Source organism: Fistularia commersonii, chromosome 22 (assembly GCF_037954325.1).
Source record: "Fistularia commersonii isolate RoL2024-O1a breed Wild chromosome 22, RoL_Fcom_v1.0, whole genome shotgun sequence".
NCBI lineage: Eukaryota > Metazoa > Chordata > Actinopteri > Syngnathiformes > Fistulariidae > Fistularia > Fistularia commersonii.
Window position 1 is genome coordinate 1,214,334 of NC_141305.1, and position 16,543 is coordinate 1,230,876.

Here is a 16,543-nt window from a genome sequence, read left to right on the forward strand (position 1 = left end):
GGTCCACGGGAGGCCCTGTGCTTAGAGCCTCACAGCAAGAAGGTCCAGTTCCCCCGAGTTCCTCCCAAAGCCCAAAATCATGCTAGAGGTTCATTGGAGACCCTACATTGTCCCGATGTGTGAATGAGAGGATGAATGGTTGTAGCTCAACATATTTCCACAAGTCCATTACTGGAGATGCAGTACAAGTCACCCTGGACTCAAAATGACCGTTTGTAACTTTCCCCTAGATGGCGTTGGAGAAGGTGCCCAACATTTTCCCTCGCACTCGTATGGTTGAAGGAAGGTCACTAGGCTACATAAGCTCCTGGATAATGGAACCGCAAGGGAGGGCGAGGTCTGAAAGCATCCGTCTACTCTTTCGTAGTCTGAGACATCCTGGTTAGCTTGATCTGCGGTTCAACCAAGCTACGCAAGCAAGAAAATCACCTTTTCCTTGACGGAAACCAACACGTGTGAAAAGTTAGCGTGTTATTTATATTTTCTTGGAGACATAATTGGGTATACCTGAGTGCAGGGTAGAATGATGTATTTTTATTTACCTTTATGAAACACTTTGGCAAAAGGAGTGTGTCGACTAAATGGCAGCTTTGAAGAAGCACTTAACGTAATCTCTGGCATGTCGGGGAGTAAATAACGCGCACGATGATTTCCACAAAGAGAAAAATGTGACACCTTTAGGAGTAACTTTTCCTGAAAACAGCCAACGGAGCCAAGGAACGCCTCTACCATTTACAAGTGTTGGTAAATTATTGTATGTTGCTAATCCGGGACGCGAAAAGATGTTTGAGTGACTTCTGGTTTGTGTTATCCGAATGCTACTCGTGACGTCTCACCACCGTTTCCGTGCACATCCAGGTTGAAAACACACACTTCCATTTTATGATGTCATTCACTGGGAAACCTGCTGTCTGAGTTTGACGGGAAAGGAAGCTAACCTTTCTAGCTTTGATCATCCCGGGGGGAAAGGGGCTGGTCCGAGGAGGGCTAGACTTGTATGCTCTACACTCACACGCGTTCATGGTGTCATTCCTTACCTCGGCCAGAGGCACGATCCCCTGTATGTCGGCGTTGCTGATGTAAAGGTGCGAGACCTTCTCGGTTTGGCCGTGGGCGGACTGGGAGGCCACCGGATACTCCACGGTCCAGTGCAGGGTCTGGGTCGGCACCAGGTTGATCACGTTATCCACTTCGAAGTCCAGCTGCATAACCTCGTACGAGGGGCTGTCCGGCCTGGGTGGAGAGACGGAGGCGACAAACTGCATCAGGGCTTGGTGGAGTCACCTCTGATAAAATCTAGTCCACAATCTTCCGCGGTACGTTCTGTGTTCAGACGAAACCGGCGCCGTCAAGGGGTCACAACACGGTCGGCCCGCAATACAGTGGAAACAGATATGAAGTCACGGTTTACTGACCACCAACAGGTCTAAAGATGGTGGCACAGCAAGAAGCAAGAAGGTCCAGACTTTCATGCGACTGCAAGGGTACACAACTATCTTTCCATCATCTGGTGACTCCCTTTTTGTACCATTTTTACACAAAATGGTATCAAAAAGAGGTGAAATACAACCACATCTTTAAATCTGGCCATACGTCTTCTCCGCCTCCAGGGCTGCAGATACCTCCCCACCCCAACACCACCTTCAGTTTATCATCATTTTCACCACTTGTACCAGACATACAGAGGAAGGAAGACATTTCTCACTTTCCAAACGGTGACATGAGATTAGCAAAGTAATAACAGAGTGGACGTTAACACTAAAGCGCACAGTAAACCAATAAAAGATTAAAGTACAGATACAATCTACTGGTGCTGAGGTGAAAGGAGGAGGAGATTTAAATGCATAAAAACCTGAGATGTATAAATAAGCGCTATTTCAATTTGAATCTAGCAAGTAGCGGCAGAGTTAAGTGAAAGTAAAAATCTAAATATCTCACTGCAAACCAAGAAAATAGTGATTTAAGAAGGACCAGTTTTAAAAAAAGACGCAAATCTGAAATTCATCCATTCACTCATTCGTTTTACTCGTTCGCCGGTGAGAAAGAGAGGAAGAACCGAGGCAGAGAACAGATGTTGGTGTTTCGGCCGACAATAGATATGTTGTTTTCTGCGCAGCGAGGCTTCCCGTGCTCAGGACTCCCAAGAGCATCTCCTCCTCCAGATGTCCGTCCACAGTCACTGCCATCATCATCATCATTTTCACAGGAACTAATTTGCACTTAATATCACCCCCGCTTGGGTTCCCACAGGGGACCTTCCTGTGTGGAGTCTCCACCTTCTCCTCAGGGTTTTCCAGGTTCCTCCCGCAGTCCAAACACATGACTGGAGATCAGATGTTGTCTAGATGTATGAATGATGTTTGTCCATGATGGATTCAGGTTGAACCCACCCATCGCCCAATAACTGTGTCCCTCTGTGAAGGATAGCAGTGAATAATAATAATAATAATAATAGTTAAAAATAAATATTAAATATTAAATATTAAATATTAAATATTAAATATTAAATATTAAATTAAATAAGACATTATAATTCCTCTCCCTTCAGTTGCAGGGAATCTGCATAAAATAAAATAAAATAAAATATTTTTTTATTCTATAAAATAGAATAAAAAAAAAATCTCAACCACTTATTTTAATTGTAAATTTATCTGTATATATGTTCATAACTGTGCAATATTTCATTTCATAACAGCTGCATGTGCAATATGTTTTCATATTCTTATGCACTCCTTATCTTTCACTTTGTACTTAAGAGCTTAAGACACTTTATAGTCTTTACTTGTATTTCTTATTCTCCCCCCCTTTTTTATTTTTTTATTTTTTAAATTTTTAATTTTTTTAAGTTTTTTATTTTTTATACTGTTTATACAATTTTCTACTTTTATTTATTATCGTTATGTTTTTTTCTCGTAACTCTGGCACAACAATTTCCTTCGGGATGAATAAAGGTGTTCTTATCCTTATTATTAGATAAAAACAAAAATAAAAATGAAAAAAAATAAAAAAATAAAAATGAAAATAAAAATAAAGATAAAAATAAAAATGAAAATAAAAATAAAAATAAAAATAAAAATAAAAATAAAAATAAAAATAAAAATAATGACAATAATGACAACAATAATGACGATAGCTCCATAGCTCTGTTAAATGTGTGCAGGTAGAGTTTATCTTTGCGCCGCTGCACCCTTGATCTCCCCAGCAGGATCATAAAACGCAGCTCCGCAGATGTTCGGCCGGTTCTGGTTTAACCTTGCAGCAGGAATCCGAAGAGCACGGCGGGTCTTAAATACACACATTATCTGAAATGTGCATTTTTTTTTTCCCCCGTCCAGATAGCGGTGAAATACACCCACCCCTTCACAACAAGGGTCTCTCGGGTGACTTTTATATTTGTTTGTTTTTCATATTTTCCTGAACCCGCTGGCTGCCACGCCGTCGCGGAAAGGCGGGCTTGGAATAATTTAGAAACATCTCACAAATGCCTGAATCTGCCCGTTGTTCTGTTTGTCGCCGACGCCTCTTTGGTGCGCGTCCAGCTGCGACGCTGGACACGACTTGCAGCGGCGGGCCGAGGGCTCCCTAATAGATTTTCCAAACCCGTATGTAAATAAATGAATAAAATCACACTGTCACACACACCGATACACACCGAGGAGCTTGTCGTGTGTGCGTGTGTGTCTGAAAGATGGACTGAGCGAGGTGTAACATGGACACTGCAGGTTTAGGAGAGAAAACAGATTGGTGTCGGCCCTCCTTGACCTCCGGATCCTTCCATCACATCACCTGGCTTCCTGTCCGCCTCCTCCGGCCTCTTGCTCTCTCTTCCCACCCAGCATCACATCCACCTTAGGTCTTTGTTTTGGTTGAAATCTGACAGTTCTGTAACTTCACGGGGAGATGCCTTTTCAATCAGATGCATGCTTAATTTAACCGTACGACCACATCCTATATGAGCATACAAGTCACCTTCTCATTTAGGGTCTCCGGTGAACTACCTGGAGAACCCGGAATCCCATGCAGACACGGGGAGAACATGGAGACTCCACACAGAAAGGCCCACTATGGGAATCCAAGTTCTGTAACTTCACGGGGAGATGCCTTTTCAATCAGATTCATGTTTAATTTAACCGTACGACCATCCATCCTTTCATCCAGAGGTCTTATCAAGACATGCAACCTCACTCTCTCATTCACGTCTTATATGAGCATACAAGTCACCCTCTCTTTTAGGGTCTCCGGTGAACCCCCTGTATGTATTGTGGAGGGAACCTGGAGAACCCTGAGGAATCCCATGCAGACACGGGGAGAACATGGAGACTCCACACATAAAGGCCCACTGTGGGAATCCAAGCTCTGTAACTTCACGGGGAGATGACGACCATCCATTCTTTCACCCGGAGGTCTTATCAAGCCATGCAACCTCACTCTCTCGTTCACGTCCGATATAAGCATACAAGTCACCCTCTCATTTAGGGTCTCCGGTGAACCACCTGCATGTGTTTGGAATGTGGAAGGAACCTGGAGAACCCTGAAGAATCCCATGCAGAAACAGGGAGAACATGGAGACTCCACACAGAAAGGCCCTTCTTGGGACCTTCTTGCCGGGAGCCGGAAGCGCAAACAATCAATATGAGCTGAATCTTGTCAAAATCTTCTTGTCGTGGCTACTGGACTTGATTTTCTTCACTTGGAGATGTTTCAGCCCCTCATCCCAGAGGCTCTCCAGCTCTAATGGTCTGTAGGGAGATTCCAGAAGTGCCAGGGTTGGGGGGACGGGTCTGGGTAACAAGAGTTAATGGGCAGAAACCGGATGGAAAGGGGGTTACTGTGCTAACGGGGTGTCAGTAGATGGTACAAAGGTACAACTTTTGGGGATTTACCTGGATTGGACTCTGAAAAGGTGAAACCAAACTACTCAGAACCTGTTGGATCCTGTGAACTGTGGTTCAGGTGGAAGTTACCTGGTTCTAGTGGTGGATCCTTCCAGGTTGTCTGGAGGGTGAAGATGGGTCTGGTTGTATTGAAAGGTTGTGTCTGAGGCCCCCCTCCTCTGCACAGAGATGGTTTTTCCATTTGACAAAGGAACCATCTCTTTTCTCTGGCCAGAATGAGGCCATTGCTGTCTTCAGAAGAGTTCCCCTTGTCCTCCACGTGTAGATGGACGGCAGAGTGGTGGACTCTCCTATGTTAGACCATCCATTTACGCAGAGGTTGTTTGGTCTCCTCGATGTAGCATCACAATCCTCAGTCCCGGTGACATCTTTTTATCTTCTGCCTGGGTGATTAGTCCTTGGAGTGCAGCGGTCTTTGTCTCAGGGGGTTGTGGGGTTTGAAATGTATCGATTAACGGTGTTTTTTACTAAAAACCCTACGGATTATTAACCGCACCTACTCAACTGGACGTGGTGGGCCGGAAACCCCATTCAATCCTCTGAGTTGTTTGATTGGCCGTCCATTTGGCAGATTGTAAATAAGCCGGTCAATGAGGAGCTTTTTTTTTTTTTCCAATTCCATCGACAGCTGTTCCCACAATTAGCCCACAATTAGGAACTGTATCCAGAGCATGAGGTTCGGCAAAGTGACCGGGGGCGAAACAGGAAAGCGTTGTGACCCCACAGAGTCATTGTTCTGCTCCAATGGAATTCTCTCGGTCACATGGGACGTACATTCGGGGACGGTTAGCATGTCAGACGCCGCTGACCGCCGCTCAGTAGAAATAAAGGGGTCATGGCAAGGTCTCATTACGTTGCCTGCTGGGATGATAATGCCAGAGCCGCGGGTAACATTTAACCGGGCCACCATTACTGACTGTTAGTGGGCATAACATGTCACATTAGCTGGGCTGTGGAACAATGAGGGGACGGCGAGAGCTGCGCTTTCATTGATTCGACTTTACACAAACGGCTGCCGAACCCTCCCAGACCGGCGGCTCTTTGGTCACATTGGTCCCATTTGTTAAGCGCTTTTCTGTTAAATGCCGATCGTGGTGGAGAGACAAAACAAAAGAGTGGCCAAACACCTCTTCGGGTCAGGACTTTAAGGTTCAACAACACCTGGAGGACAAGGGCGTCTCCTGTGGAAGATGTCCACGTTCTGGAGTGGAGTTAGCTTCACCGTGCTTCACAACGCCCAGATGTTCGGCATCACCCGACGACTCGGACATTTACACAACCAACCCGCCGCCGAACTCGTCTTCAAGCGAAGTCCAGTTGCCACCACAAGGACTGACCAGGACCTGGATGACCGAGAACCTTCTCACGCACAGTGGAAACCACTCTCGAGTGTCTCCAAGCGTTAGCTTATCCATCATTTCGACGACAATCTTCAACCACAGCAGCCAAATTTCCAAATATTTGTTCGCAGTTATGCTCCATCTCCTCCCCCTCGGGACAGTTTCCATCAGGAGATTGTTTCTGAAGCTCAAAGATCAAGGCGGCAACCCCAAAATTCATTTTCTTCTTCTTTTCTTTAGGTCGAGAATCCCCAAAATCCGGCGGAGGCTTAGACAAAACACACACCAGGACACGGCGGCCTACCACCTGCGTGCATCACACTCACATTGTGCGATGCACAAGCAACACACTCCTCTCCAAGTCTCACACACTTTCCCCCGTACAAAAAAAAATAAATAAAAGTGTTAAGTGTGTTGGGTGCGGTGTAATCGCTGGAGCTGAAAAAGCAATGTGTCTAATGTGACAGGTTCATTCAGGTGTTAGCTGTGGCCCAACCACAAGGTTCCAAATAATATTACTCCGTCCTTTAGGGTTGCGTTGGCACACACACACACACACACCGCTATGTTGTCTTCCTCCCAACCACACCACCTTTGTACAACACTTATATGTTCCCGCCTCCCTGAGGTTTCCTTTGAAAAATAAAGAAACCACGCTGACCTTCAGCACCTGTCTTTTGCCATGACACTGCGCTCTAATAGCGCCCGGCTAACAAGCGCGGTTAACACTTAGCCGCCATGTCCTCGACATCGTGCGTCGCTGACCAAATTATTAGTTTCTGCTTCGATGCGAGACCCAAGCGTTGTAGATGTAGCCTGAGTGGATCCATGTTGTATGTCTTTGCTGATTTCATCAATGACACACTTATGAAGTCATGAATCCCTCACTGACTGATCTTTTATTCATGGATTTTGCAGAAGGCACTGTATTTGTCCAAATAAGAAGCCCTCGCTATCATAACTGTATCTTACTGTCGCATCATGCGGGACCAGCATCATCTGCGTCAGCTTCTTCCCCAGAGGTCCTCAGACTGCTGGACTCTAAATGGAAACGTGCTGCAAATGCTAACTACCGTTGTCCTTGGATAACGTGTGATGCGTCTTAAACTTTATTTAATTGTGCAAACACTTTTTGCATGTTTCTTCACCCCACAGGTCACTGTCACCATCGCGCCTGACGGTATTTTACGGTGCCGTAGTAAACAAATACGCCTCACAGCTAGAAGGTCCCTGGTTGGGTTCCCACTGGAGGCTCTCCTGTGTGGAGCCTCCATGTTCTCCCCGTGTCAATAGGGGTTCCTCCGGGCTCCTCCAAAACCATGCAGGAGGGTAACCGGAGTCCCTAAGTGAGAGGGTGACTTGTATGCTCATATATGACGTGAACAAAAGAGTGATGTTGTATGTCTTGATAAGACCCGTGGATGAGAAGATGGATGGTCCTACGGTTCATGGAGACCCTACATTGTCCAAACATGTGAATGAGTGTGTGAATACCATCGTGAATATCAGCCGCACCGGCTAAAAATATCTCAATAAATATATGTGAACATACATTGTCCACGTTGTAATATAAGATATTAACACAGAAACATTTTTTTAAACTTTGAATTCAATACATACCAGTGACATCCACAAATACGTACTGGAAATGCTTTTTTCCGAACAGTGCCTGAAACACGGCTGATGAAAAAGATTAATAATTTGTCTCAGGCCACCGTCTTTCCACCTATTTTTGTCTGTTTATTTTATTCTTATCATTGCGATTGTCACTGTTTATGTTTTCATTAAGTTTAGGTTGTCTTATTTCACCCAAACTGTCTTCCTTGATGTTGTCGTTCTTCTTCTTCTTCTCTTTGTTTTCCATTTATTTGTGGATATCTTTTGGTTTTCTAATTGTCTCCTCATTGTCTCTCTGCTTATACAGGTATGTATAATCATATTTACTTGACACTTATTATCTGTTACGCTGCTGTGACAAAAGAATTTCCCCGATGGGGATCAATAAACCGTATCTTATCTTATCTTGATAAATAAGACAAGTTAAATCCATCCATTTTCTGTCCCTGCTTTGTCCTACTCCAGCCGATCGCAATCTTCTTCCTCCTAAAACCGTTAAAGTCGTCTTCTTCAATGTCGGAATTGGACGTTCTCAAAATTTCAGGGTAATTTCATCGGTCTGATGTGACGAGACTAAATGTTTTGGCGGCCTGAGGCTCATTAGCACCCCAAAAAAATCCATAAATTAGCCAAATTCTTGTTTAAGCAGTGGTGTTCAAAGCGTAGGAATAAAAATTAGCAGCTTATAGTCCATATGTCTATATCAGATAAATGAGTGTACAAGAAGCATTACACATGAATGAATGAATGAATGACTGACTGAATGAATGAATGAATATCGCGTCCATTCAAAAAGATGACTTTAGACATCATTTTACATCTTAAAAAAACATTCTTCCGCAGAAATACATTTCATTGCAGAAAAGTAAAGAGCATTAATTCCCTCTAGCAGTGAGCTGCAGTCAGGGGAGGCAGGAGAGGCCGTGCCTCACTTGTCAATCTTGAAAAGAAAAAAATGTCAAATGAAAGACTGAATGAAATGGTTGTATTTACCAGTGATTTGCACTATAACATTATTTTTCATCGAACATCACCAGTTTTAGATCAGAACTGGATTTTCGCATTTACTGTTCAAAGAAGAGACGTGCGGTGAGGCTGTGGACTGTTGAGCCTCAATGACTGCTGACTGCTGGCGTGCTCTGCAGTAAGACCAGATTGCCGTCCCTCTTATTAAAATGTTTCAACACTTTTGCTCTATTAAATATATTTCCAATTCATCAACAACAGTACATGTGGTACTAGCTTCTTGTGCTGAGCGATCATAAAAGGGCTGCCAAGAGCCTCTAAGTGAGGCAGGCAGTTCTCCTGCCTCATGGTAGGTGTGCCTCGCCTGCCATGAACCTCAACATGTGTCACTGGAACAAAGGGAAAACTTTGGGGGATTTAACTGAATTAGAATCTGAAAAAGTGAAGCCAAACTGCTCAGAATGTGCACTAAACAGTACAAAAAAACTCTGCTGCTGCTCAAATGGTGTCAAATAACTTATCTTTTCCTTCACCAGGAGTTTGTATCTGCGTGCACTTTATACCTCACACCTCATAGTTTAATGTTCATTGTTCAATGTAGCATCACTGCTAATTTGCACTCTATCATTATTATCATTTTGTTAATTTCATGTCACGGTGGGATTGTAAGAAATGTAATTTCCAGTATGCGCAACTGACAATGCTGGATTAAATATGTGCTCAGATGCTAATGTTGTATGTTTAGCTGAATGTTTGAATGAAATTCGGATTGCCGTCCCTCTTTATATTGTTATTAAAATGTTTCAACACTTTTGCTTCATTAAATATATTTCCAATTCGTCAACAACTGTATCTGTGGTACTAGTTTCTTGTGATTAGCGATCGTAAAACAGCTGTGGTGAGCCGCTAGGTGAGGCACGTAGTTCTCCTGCCTCACTGTAGGGGGCGCTGATTCTCATTGCGACTCCTCGGCTGCAGAATCACAGATGGCCTGTTTTCCCCGACTCGTCAGCATCATCAGGTCCTCTGCCGTTCACACAGGGATGGATAGACGGATGCAGATATGCAAGATTTAAATGAACAAAATCCTTTTTTTTTCTTGAAAGCGAGCGTTTGTCCGCCTGCAGCGTCCGGCCGATCTTAACCCAACAACCCCGATGAGATAAGACGGGCTTCTCCCAGCAGCAGCAGCAGCGGGTGTCTTGTTAGACGTGTTGGTTGGACTCATGCACATATTTGTGCACGTATGAAACCCGCCTCGCCCCGCTAGCGCCGGTCTGATCTGAGGCGAAGTGATGACGGTTATTTCTTTTTTTTTTTTTCCCCTCCGCCCGCTCTGCGTATCTACTTAAAAAATCAATTAAACAGTTTAGCTTTCAAGGAAACAGATAAAAGCGTCCTTGCATTCTCACCGATTTTTAGTCAAAGTCGCTGTTTTCTCTTTTGATTTCACCGCTTTCGACTTAAACGGCTTCTTTCAGAGTCATCAATGATACAATCACCGGACGTTTATGGAGTAGAATTCTCCCCAAACAGGATTTTGCCTCGGCGTGTTAACCCGGCCAGAGCGGGTTGCTATGGGAACCTGCTGGAAGCCATGAAGGACCACCGCAGTTTGATGCCTTTCAGTCACTCTAGTTAACAACAAAAAAAAAAAAATTGACGCAACTGCTGGGGAGCAGCAACCAGAGCAGCCGGTGGCTTCATGATCGGGTCAAAGCCGTGGTTCCTTGGAGCTGCTCCGGCTTTTAGAGGCGCCACATATCTCGGGATACGTTTTTCCCTCCGGCGCCTTTCTGTCACTCTGATTGGTTGCAGGTCCGGTCCTGCAGAATGCCTGACCTGCAGCCACTGTTTGCACCTCAGTGGGCATCTGAGATGAACCGAGACGGACCGGAGCCATGCGGCTCAGGGATTTGACCTTGGGATGGAGGTCTAGTCCACATCCAGGAATATATGATGGCTTGATGGACAGATAGATTTTCATTTAATATTGTTATTATTATTACTATTATTATTATTATTATTATTGTTGTTGTTATTATTATTGTTAATATTATTCCATTATTATTATTTTCATTATTATTATTAGTATTATCTTTCCATTATTATTATTATCTGTCTATTATTATTATTATTATCATTTTTATCATTATTATCGTTATTATCATTATAATTATTAGTAGTAGCGTCAGTATTAGTATTAGTATTACTGTATTATTATTAGTGCTATTATTATTAGTGTTATTATTATCGATGTTATTATTATTAATAATAATGACAATTATTATGATTATTATGATTATTATTTGTAGTAGTAGCACTAGTAGTTGTAGTAGTATTAGGGTTGTTATTATCAATATTAACATCTTTATTATTATTATTATTATTATTATTATTATCTGTCCATTATTATCATTATTATTAGTAATAGTACTAGTAGTAGTAGTAGTAGTAGTAGTACTACGAGTAGGGTTATTTTTATCATGATATTATTATTATTATTATTATTATTATTATTATTATTATTATTTTATTATTAATATTATTGACTGTCTATTATTATTATTATTATTATTATCATTATTATTATTATTATTATCATTATTATTATTATTATTGGTAGTAGTAGTATTAAGGTTATTATTATCAATGTTAATATTATTATTATTATAACAGTTTTTGTTGTTCATCCTTAATTAATGATGAATCAATCAATTAATTTATCTTTATTTATTTTCATTTAATGATTACCTTTTTGTTATATTCTAAATATATTTATTTTATTCAACTAACTTTTATTTATTCATTTCATTTTTTTTTTTTTATTCAACTTTTTTTTTCACTTTTCATCCAGTCCAGCTGGTATGAAATCTCCATTGTGTCTGAAAACATCTATTCTGCATTCGGCGTTCAGCCACACCTGACTCTCACTCAGCTCTGGTCGTTGATCGCAGATTCTGTGCAGCCGCTGGATTCCCAGACGACCCGATTTCCGTGCACGTTTTTAAAAATACTTGATATCGAATGAACAGTGTGATCCAGTTTGCCATTTTCTATGTTGGCCTTCGTGTCGCCCCCTCGGCTTCTACGTGCCGCTAAAACCCCCTGAGCGACCTCCCTGTCGCCGCCTCCAGAAGACACACACACGTCTCTCCGGCCGGTTCGCCAGCGTCCACAGAAGCCAGGAAACACACACCACACACTCCGTTACATTTCACTTTCACAGCTGCGTTATTACACTTTTTCTCGTTACCGACCGGCCGGCTTCAGTCCCGTCACCGATGCTGACCCGCTTACTGTTTGTCCTCCTGAGGGGGGGCGGAGTGGCTGCCTTAAAGCTAAAAGAAACACACACACACACACACACACACACACACACACACATGCAGTGAGTTGCCAGTACAGGGAGGACAGGTTGTCTTATCAAAGTGCACCGTAGGAAAGTGGTGGCCTCAAGGGAAATTCAAAGGACAATAGAGAACAAACACACACACACACACACACACACACACACATACACACACGCACGCACACACTCATGCACAGACATGCACCGCTGGCAAGAAGAGACATCCCCCGGGAGAATACGAGGCGGGGAAGAAAGGATGGGAAGGAGAGAGGACGAGAAAACAGACTAAGGAACAATTTTCTCCTTTTGCTCAGAGGAAGTTGTCACTTACAGCGTTTCCCCTCAGTGCCTGCACAGCCCCTGGCTGACAGCAGGTAAGAGGGTGTGTGTGTGTGTGTGTGTGTTATCGGGAGTGCACAAAGAATCTCACAAATGCTTTTAAAATAAAAATGTGTGAAGGGACGGATGGGATTGTTTGACTCATTCATTCTATACACTGCATAAAACCTTCACTCCAGCATTGGCGTGTCGGACGGAAACATGCAAATAACTATTCGCTCTCGTCCCCAAACGCCTCATGCAGACGTTCACGTGCGCTAACTTTTAGAATTATTATATACTGCTCAAAAAAATAAAGGGAACACTTGAACAACACAATGTAACTCCAAGTCAATCACACTTGTGTGAAATCATAGTGTCCACTCAGGAAGCAACACAGATTCATTTGGACTTGTTTTAAGGACATTACATCAAAGTTGGATCAGCCTGGAGTTTGTTTTTACACTTTAATTTGGCGTGTGATTCCTAATCCAGACCTCCATGGGTTGATACAATTGATTTCCATTGATCCTTCTTGTGTGATTTTGTTGTCAGCACATTCAACTGTGTAAAGAGACAAGTATTTCATAAGAATATTTCATTCATTTAGATCTAGGATGTGTTTTTTGAGTGTTCCCTTTATTTTTTTGAGCAGTGTATATAGAATTGTTCATCGCATTCAGCTCTTCATGCAACATCAGCCACATTTGAGCTCGTATTTAACCCGTCACTCGTACTGGGAAACGTGTGAAATTAACAAAATAGTAATAATGAGTGCAAATTAGCAGTGATGCTACATTGAACAATGAGCATTAAACTATGAGGTGTGAAGTATAAAGTGCACACAGATACAAACTCCTGGTGAGGGAAAAAATTAAGTTATTTGACACCATTTTTGCAGCAGTAGAGTTTTTTTTTTGCACATTCTGAAAAGTTCGGCTTCACTTTTTCAGATTCTAATTCAGTTAAATCCCCCAAAGTTTTTCCCCTTTGTTCCAGTGACACATGTTGAGGTTCATGGCAGGCGAGGCACACCTACCATGAGGCAGGAGAACTGCCTGCCTCACTTAGAGGCTCTTGGCAGCCCTTTTATGATCGCTCAGCACAAGAAACTAGTAACACAAATACAGTTGTTGACGAATTGGAAATGTATTTAATAGAGCAAAAGTGTTGAAACATTATGATAACAATATAAAGAGGGGCGGCAATCCGGTCTTACTGCAGAGCATGCCGACAGTCAGCCATCATTGAGGCTCAACAGTCCGCAGCCTCACCTCAAGTAAATGCAAACATCCAGTTCGATGAAAAATACTGTTATAGTGCAAATCACTGGTAAATACAACCATTTCATTCAGTCTTTCATTTGACATTTTTTTCTTTCCAAGATTGGCAAGTGAGGCACGGCCTCTCCTGCCTCCCCTGACTGCAGCTCACTGCTAGAGGGAATTAATGCTCTTTACTTTTCTGCAATGAAATGTATTTCTCCGTCCCAACTTGGAAGAATGTTTTTTGTAAGATCATAAATGATGTCTAAAGTCATCTCGATTGAGTCGACACAAAACTCTCATTGATCCATGCCTGCGGAGGCCCTCAGTCACCCGGGTCATGGAGAATTGAAATCCTCTTGTTGCGGAAACTGGACTTGAAAAATACTGATTATTACTCATTCATTCTTTTTTTCATTTGACATTTATTTATTTCCAAGATTGGCAGGTGAGGCACGGCCTCTCCTGCCTCCCCTGACCGTTTTGTTCCCACCCAACGACGCCCCCAATTTTTTATTTTTATTTTATTTCTCCTTTATTTAACCAGGAAAGTCCCATTGAGATTAAAAAACCTCTTTTTCAAGGGAGTCCTGGCCAAGAGGCAGCAAAAAAATACAATTACACACAATTATAGTGCAAATCACACCTATAGCGTCACGATCGCCTTCCCCCAAACTCGGTCATTATCTTGTTAGATCGGAGAAGTGAGGAACCGCACAGGAAGTGCTACCGGCCAGACACGCGCTAACTTCCTGTTTGGGTTTACAGCTAGCAGTGGGAGTTAGCAAAGAAAACAGAAAGGCAGGGCCATGTCAGGCGGAACAGCAGGCAGGCAGCGCTCTGGCACACCTATCAGCCGCTTCTATTCTCAATGTGTGTGTGTGTGTGTGTGTGTGTGTGTGTGTGTGTGTGTGTGTGTGTGTGTGTGTGTTTAGGCACAGGTTGTGACAGCCGGATTTGCACCTTCAAAGCTCGACGCATGTTTTTGCGCCGTCCGTTAGCTCGTGTCGCCTCGCCGTGTCCGGCTGTCCTTCACGCCCCGGCGCCCGAGCGCACGTGCTCACACCTGTGCAACACACACACACACACACACACACACACACACACACACAGGTTCGCTCTCCGATGCTTGACTCTCCACATCCAATGATGTGTAGAGGAATAGGAAAAAAAAGACTTCCAGGTTAGCAGACTTCCATGAAACCATCAGGTTCTCAGACCTCCAGGTTCTTGAGGTTCCTCAAGAAGGTCAATCGGAGAACCTACAGAGGGTGAGCGGCTGTGTGGAACCTCACGCAGATACGGGAGAACATGGAGACCCTATGCGGAAAGACTCTCAATGGGAATCCACGAGGGGACCTTCTGGATGGGAGGCAGAAGCCTCTCCTTTACCCATCCATCTTCTACATCTACCAGTTTAGGAGAAACATCTGGTTCGTCTGTCTCTCCAGCCGTCCATCTTTGCACTGGAGTGTCAAACTTAGCGAACTGCAACGCAACGGCTAGCATCATACCGTATGTTGCTGGAGAAACTCCAAAGGGTCTTCAGCAAACACGGTTTAGCGGTACATTTCAGAAGCCGCAACAACCAGAGGCAAAGACAGGAACATCTCAAACATCCAGGCAGAAGATGGAAGGTGAGGATTGTGATGATGTGACCAAACAACGTCTGCACAAACGGATGGTCCAACAGAGGAAAGCCACCACTTCTGGACACGACTTCACCGTCCAGCTACGTCTGAAGGACAAGGGCAACTCCTCTGAAGACAGCAATCGTTCCATTCTGGCCAGAGAAGACAGATGGTTGGAGAATGGAGTCAAGGAAGCCAGAGGAGGAGGCCTCAGACACCAGCTTTCACAAACGCCGTACCTGGATCAACACCAAGGTCCTGGCACACATGGACCAGGACCTTCTGGACCGTCCAGGAACAGAAGCAGCTCCCGCAAACGTCCACAGCTGCCTCAGGTCATGTGATCAAACAGGTTTCACTCCTTTGTTTACCTTTTAACCTTCCAGTCCAGGTGATCCCGCTAAGTTGCTCTTCGGTTCAGATGAACGACGCCTCCGCTAGCATAGCAACGCCCTCACACCGAGCTTCTGCACATCCACTCCTGCATTAGAAGTGAAGAAGCTTCTGGGCTGAGGGGCTGGAACGTCTTCAAGTGAAGAACCTCAAGTCCAGTTGCCACCACAAGAACATTTCGTCCAGAAAACACCTAGCATAGCTCTGTTAGCCGTAGCCTCTTCTGCACGGCTCCCTTTCCTCTACATGTTTTCTAACATCTCATCTTTTCCCGCTATTACAATTTCTTCCCTTCACACACACACACACACACACACACACACACACACACACACACGCGAGATGGTTACACTAGCCGTTGTGTAATGGAAGATTCCCGCCATTACGTTTGTGTGTTTGCCCATCCAACCTCCCCTGACGTGCAAAGACCTCCCGTGGAGAAATGAGCCACATCTTCATACCTGCCCCCCTGCCTCTGCAGCAGAATGGACTTCTTGCAGGCACACACACACACACACACACACACACACACACACACACACACACACACACACACATAAATACTGTACACACATGAGCACTGTCCTGTATCATTCACCGTTACAATAAAACTACCCACATGCACGCTCCCTGCATTTTCCTTACAAATGCGATCCACACACACACACACACACACACACACACACACACACACACACACACACAAACACACACACACGGTCCACCAGGTACGTGCAGATGCAGACCCCCGACCCTCGTCTGCACC

The 16,543-nt window shown here is 43.8% G+C and overlaps 1 protein-coding gene across 1 annotated transcript in view; it reads right to left on the reverse strand.

The window, feature by feature from the left end:
• The window catches only part of LOC147221237 (transmembrane protein 132B), a 309,075-nt gene that overhangs the window by 82,319 nt on the left and 210,213 nt on the right, over window positions 1-16,543 (reverse strand). Inside the window, exon 5 of the mRNA XM_086169493.1 lies at window positions 1,038-1,233. Within this exon, the coding sequence (XP_086025619.1) occupies window positions 1,038-1,233 (196 nt within the window). The remainder of the gene's footprint in view (window positions 1-1,037; window positions 1,234-16,543) is intronic.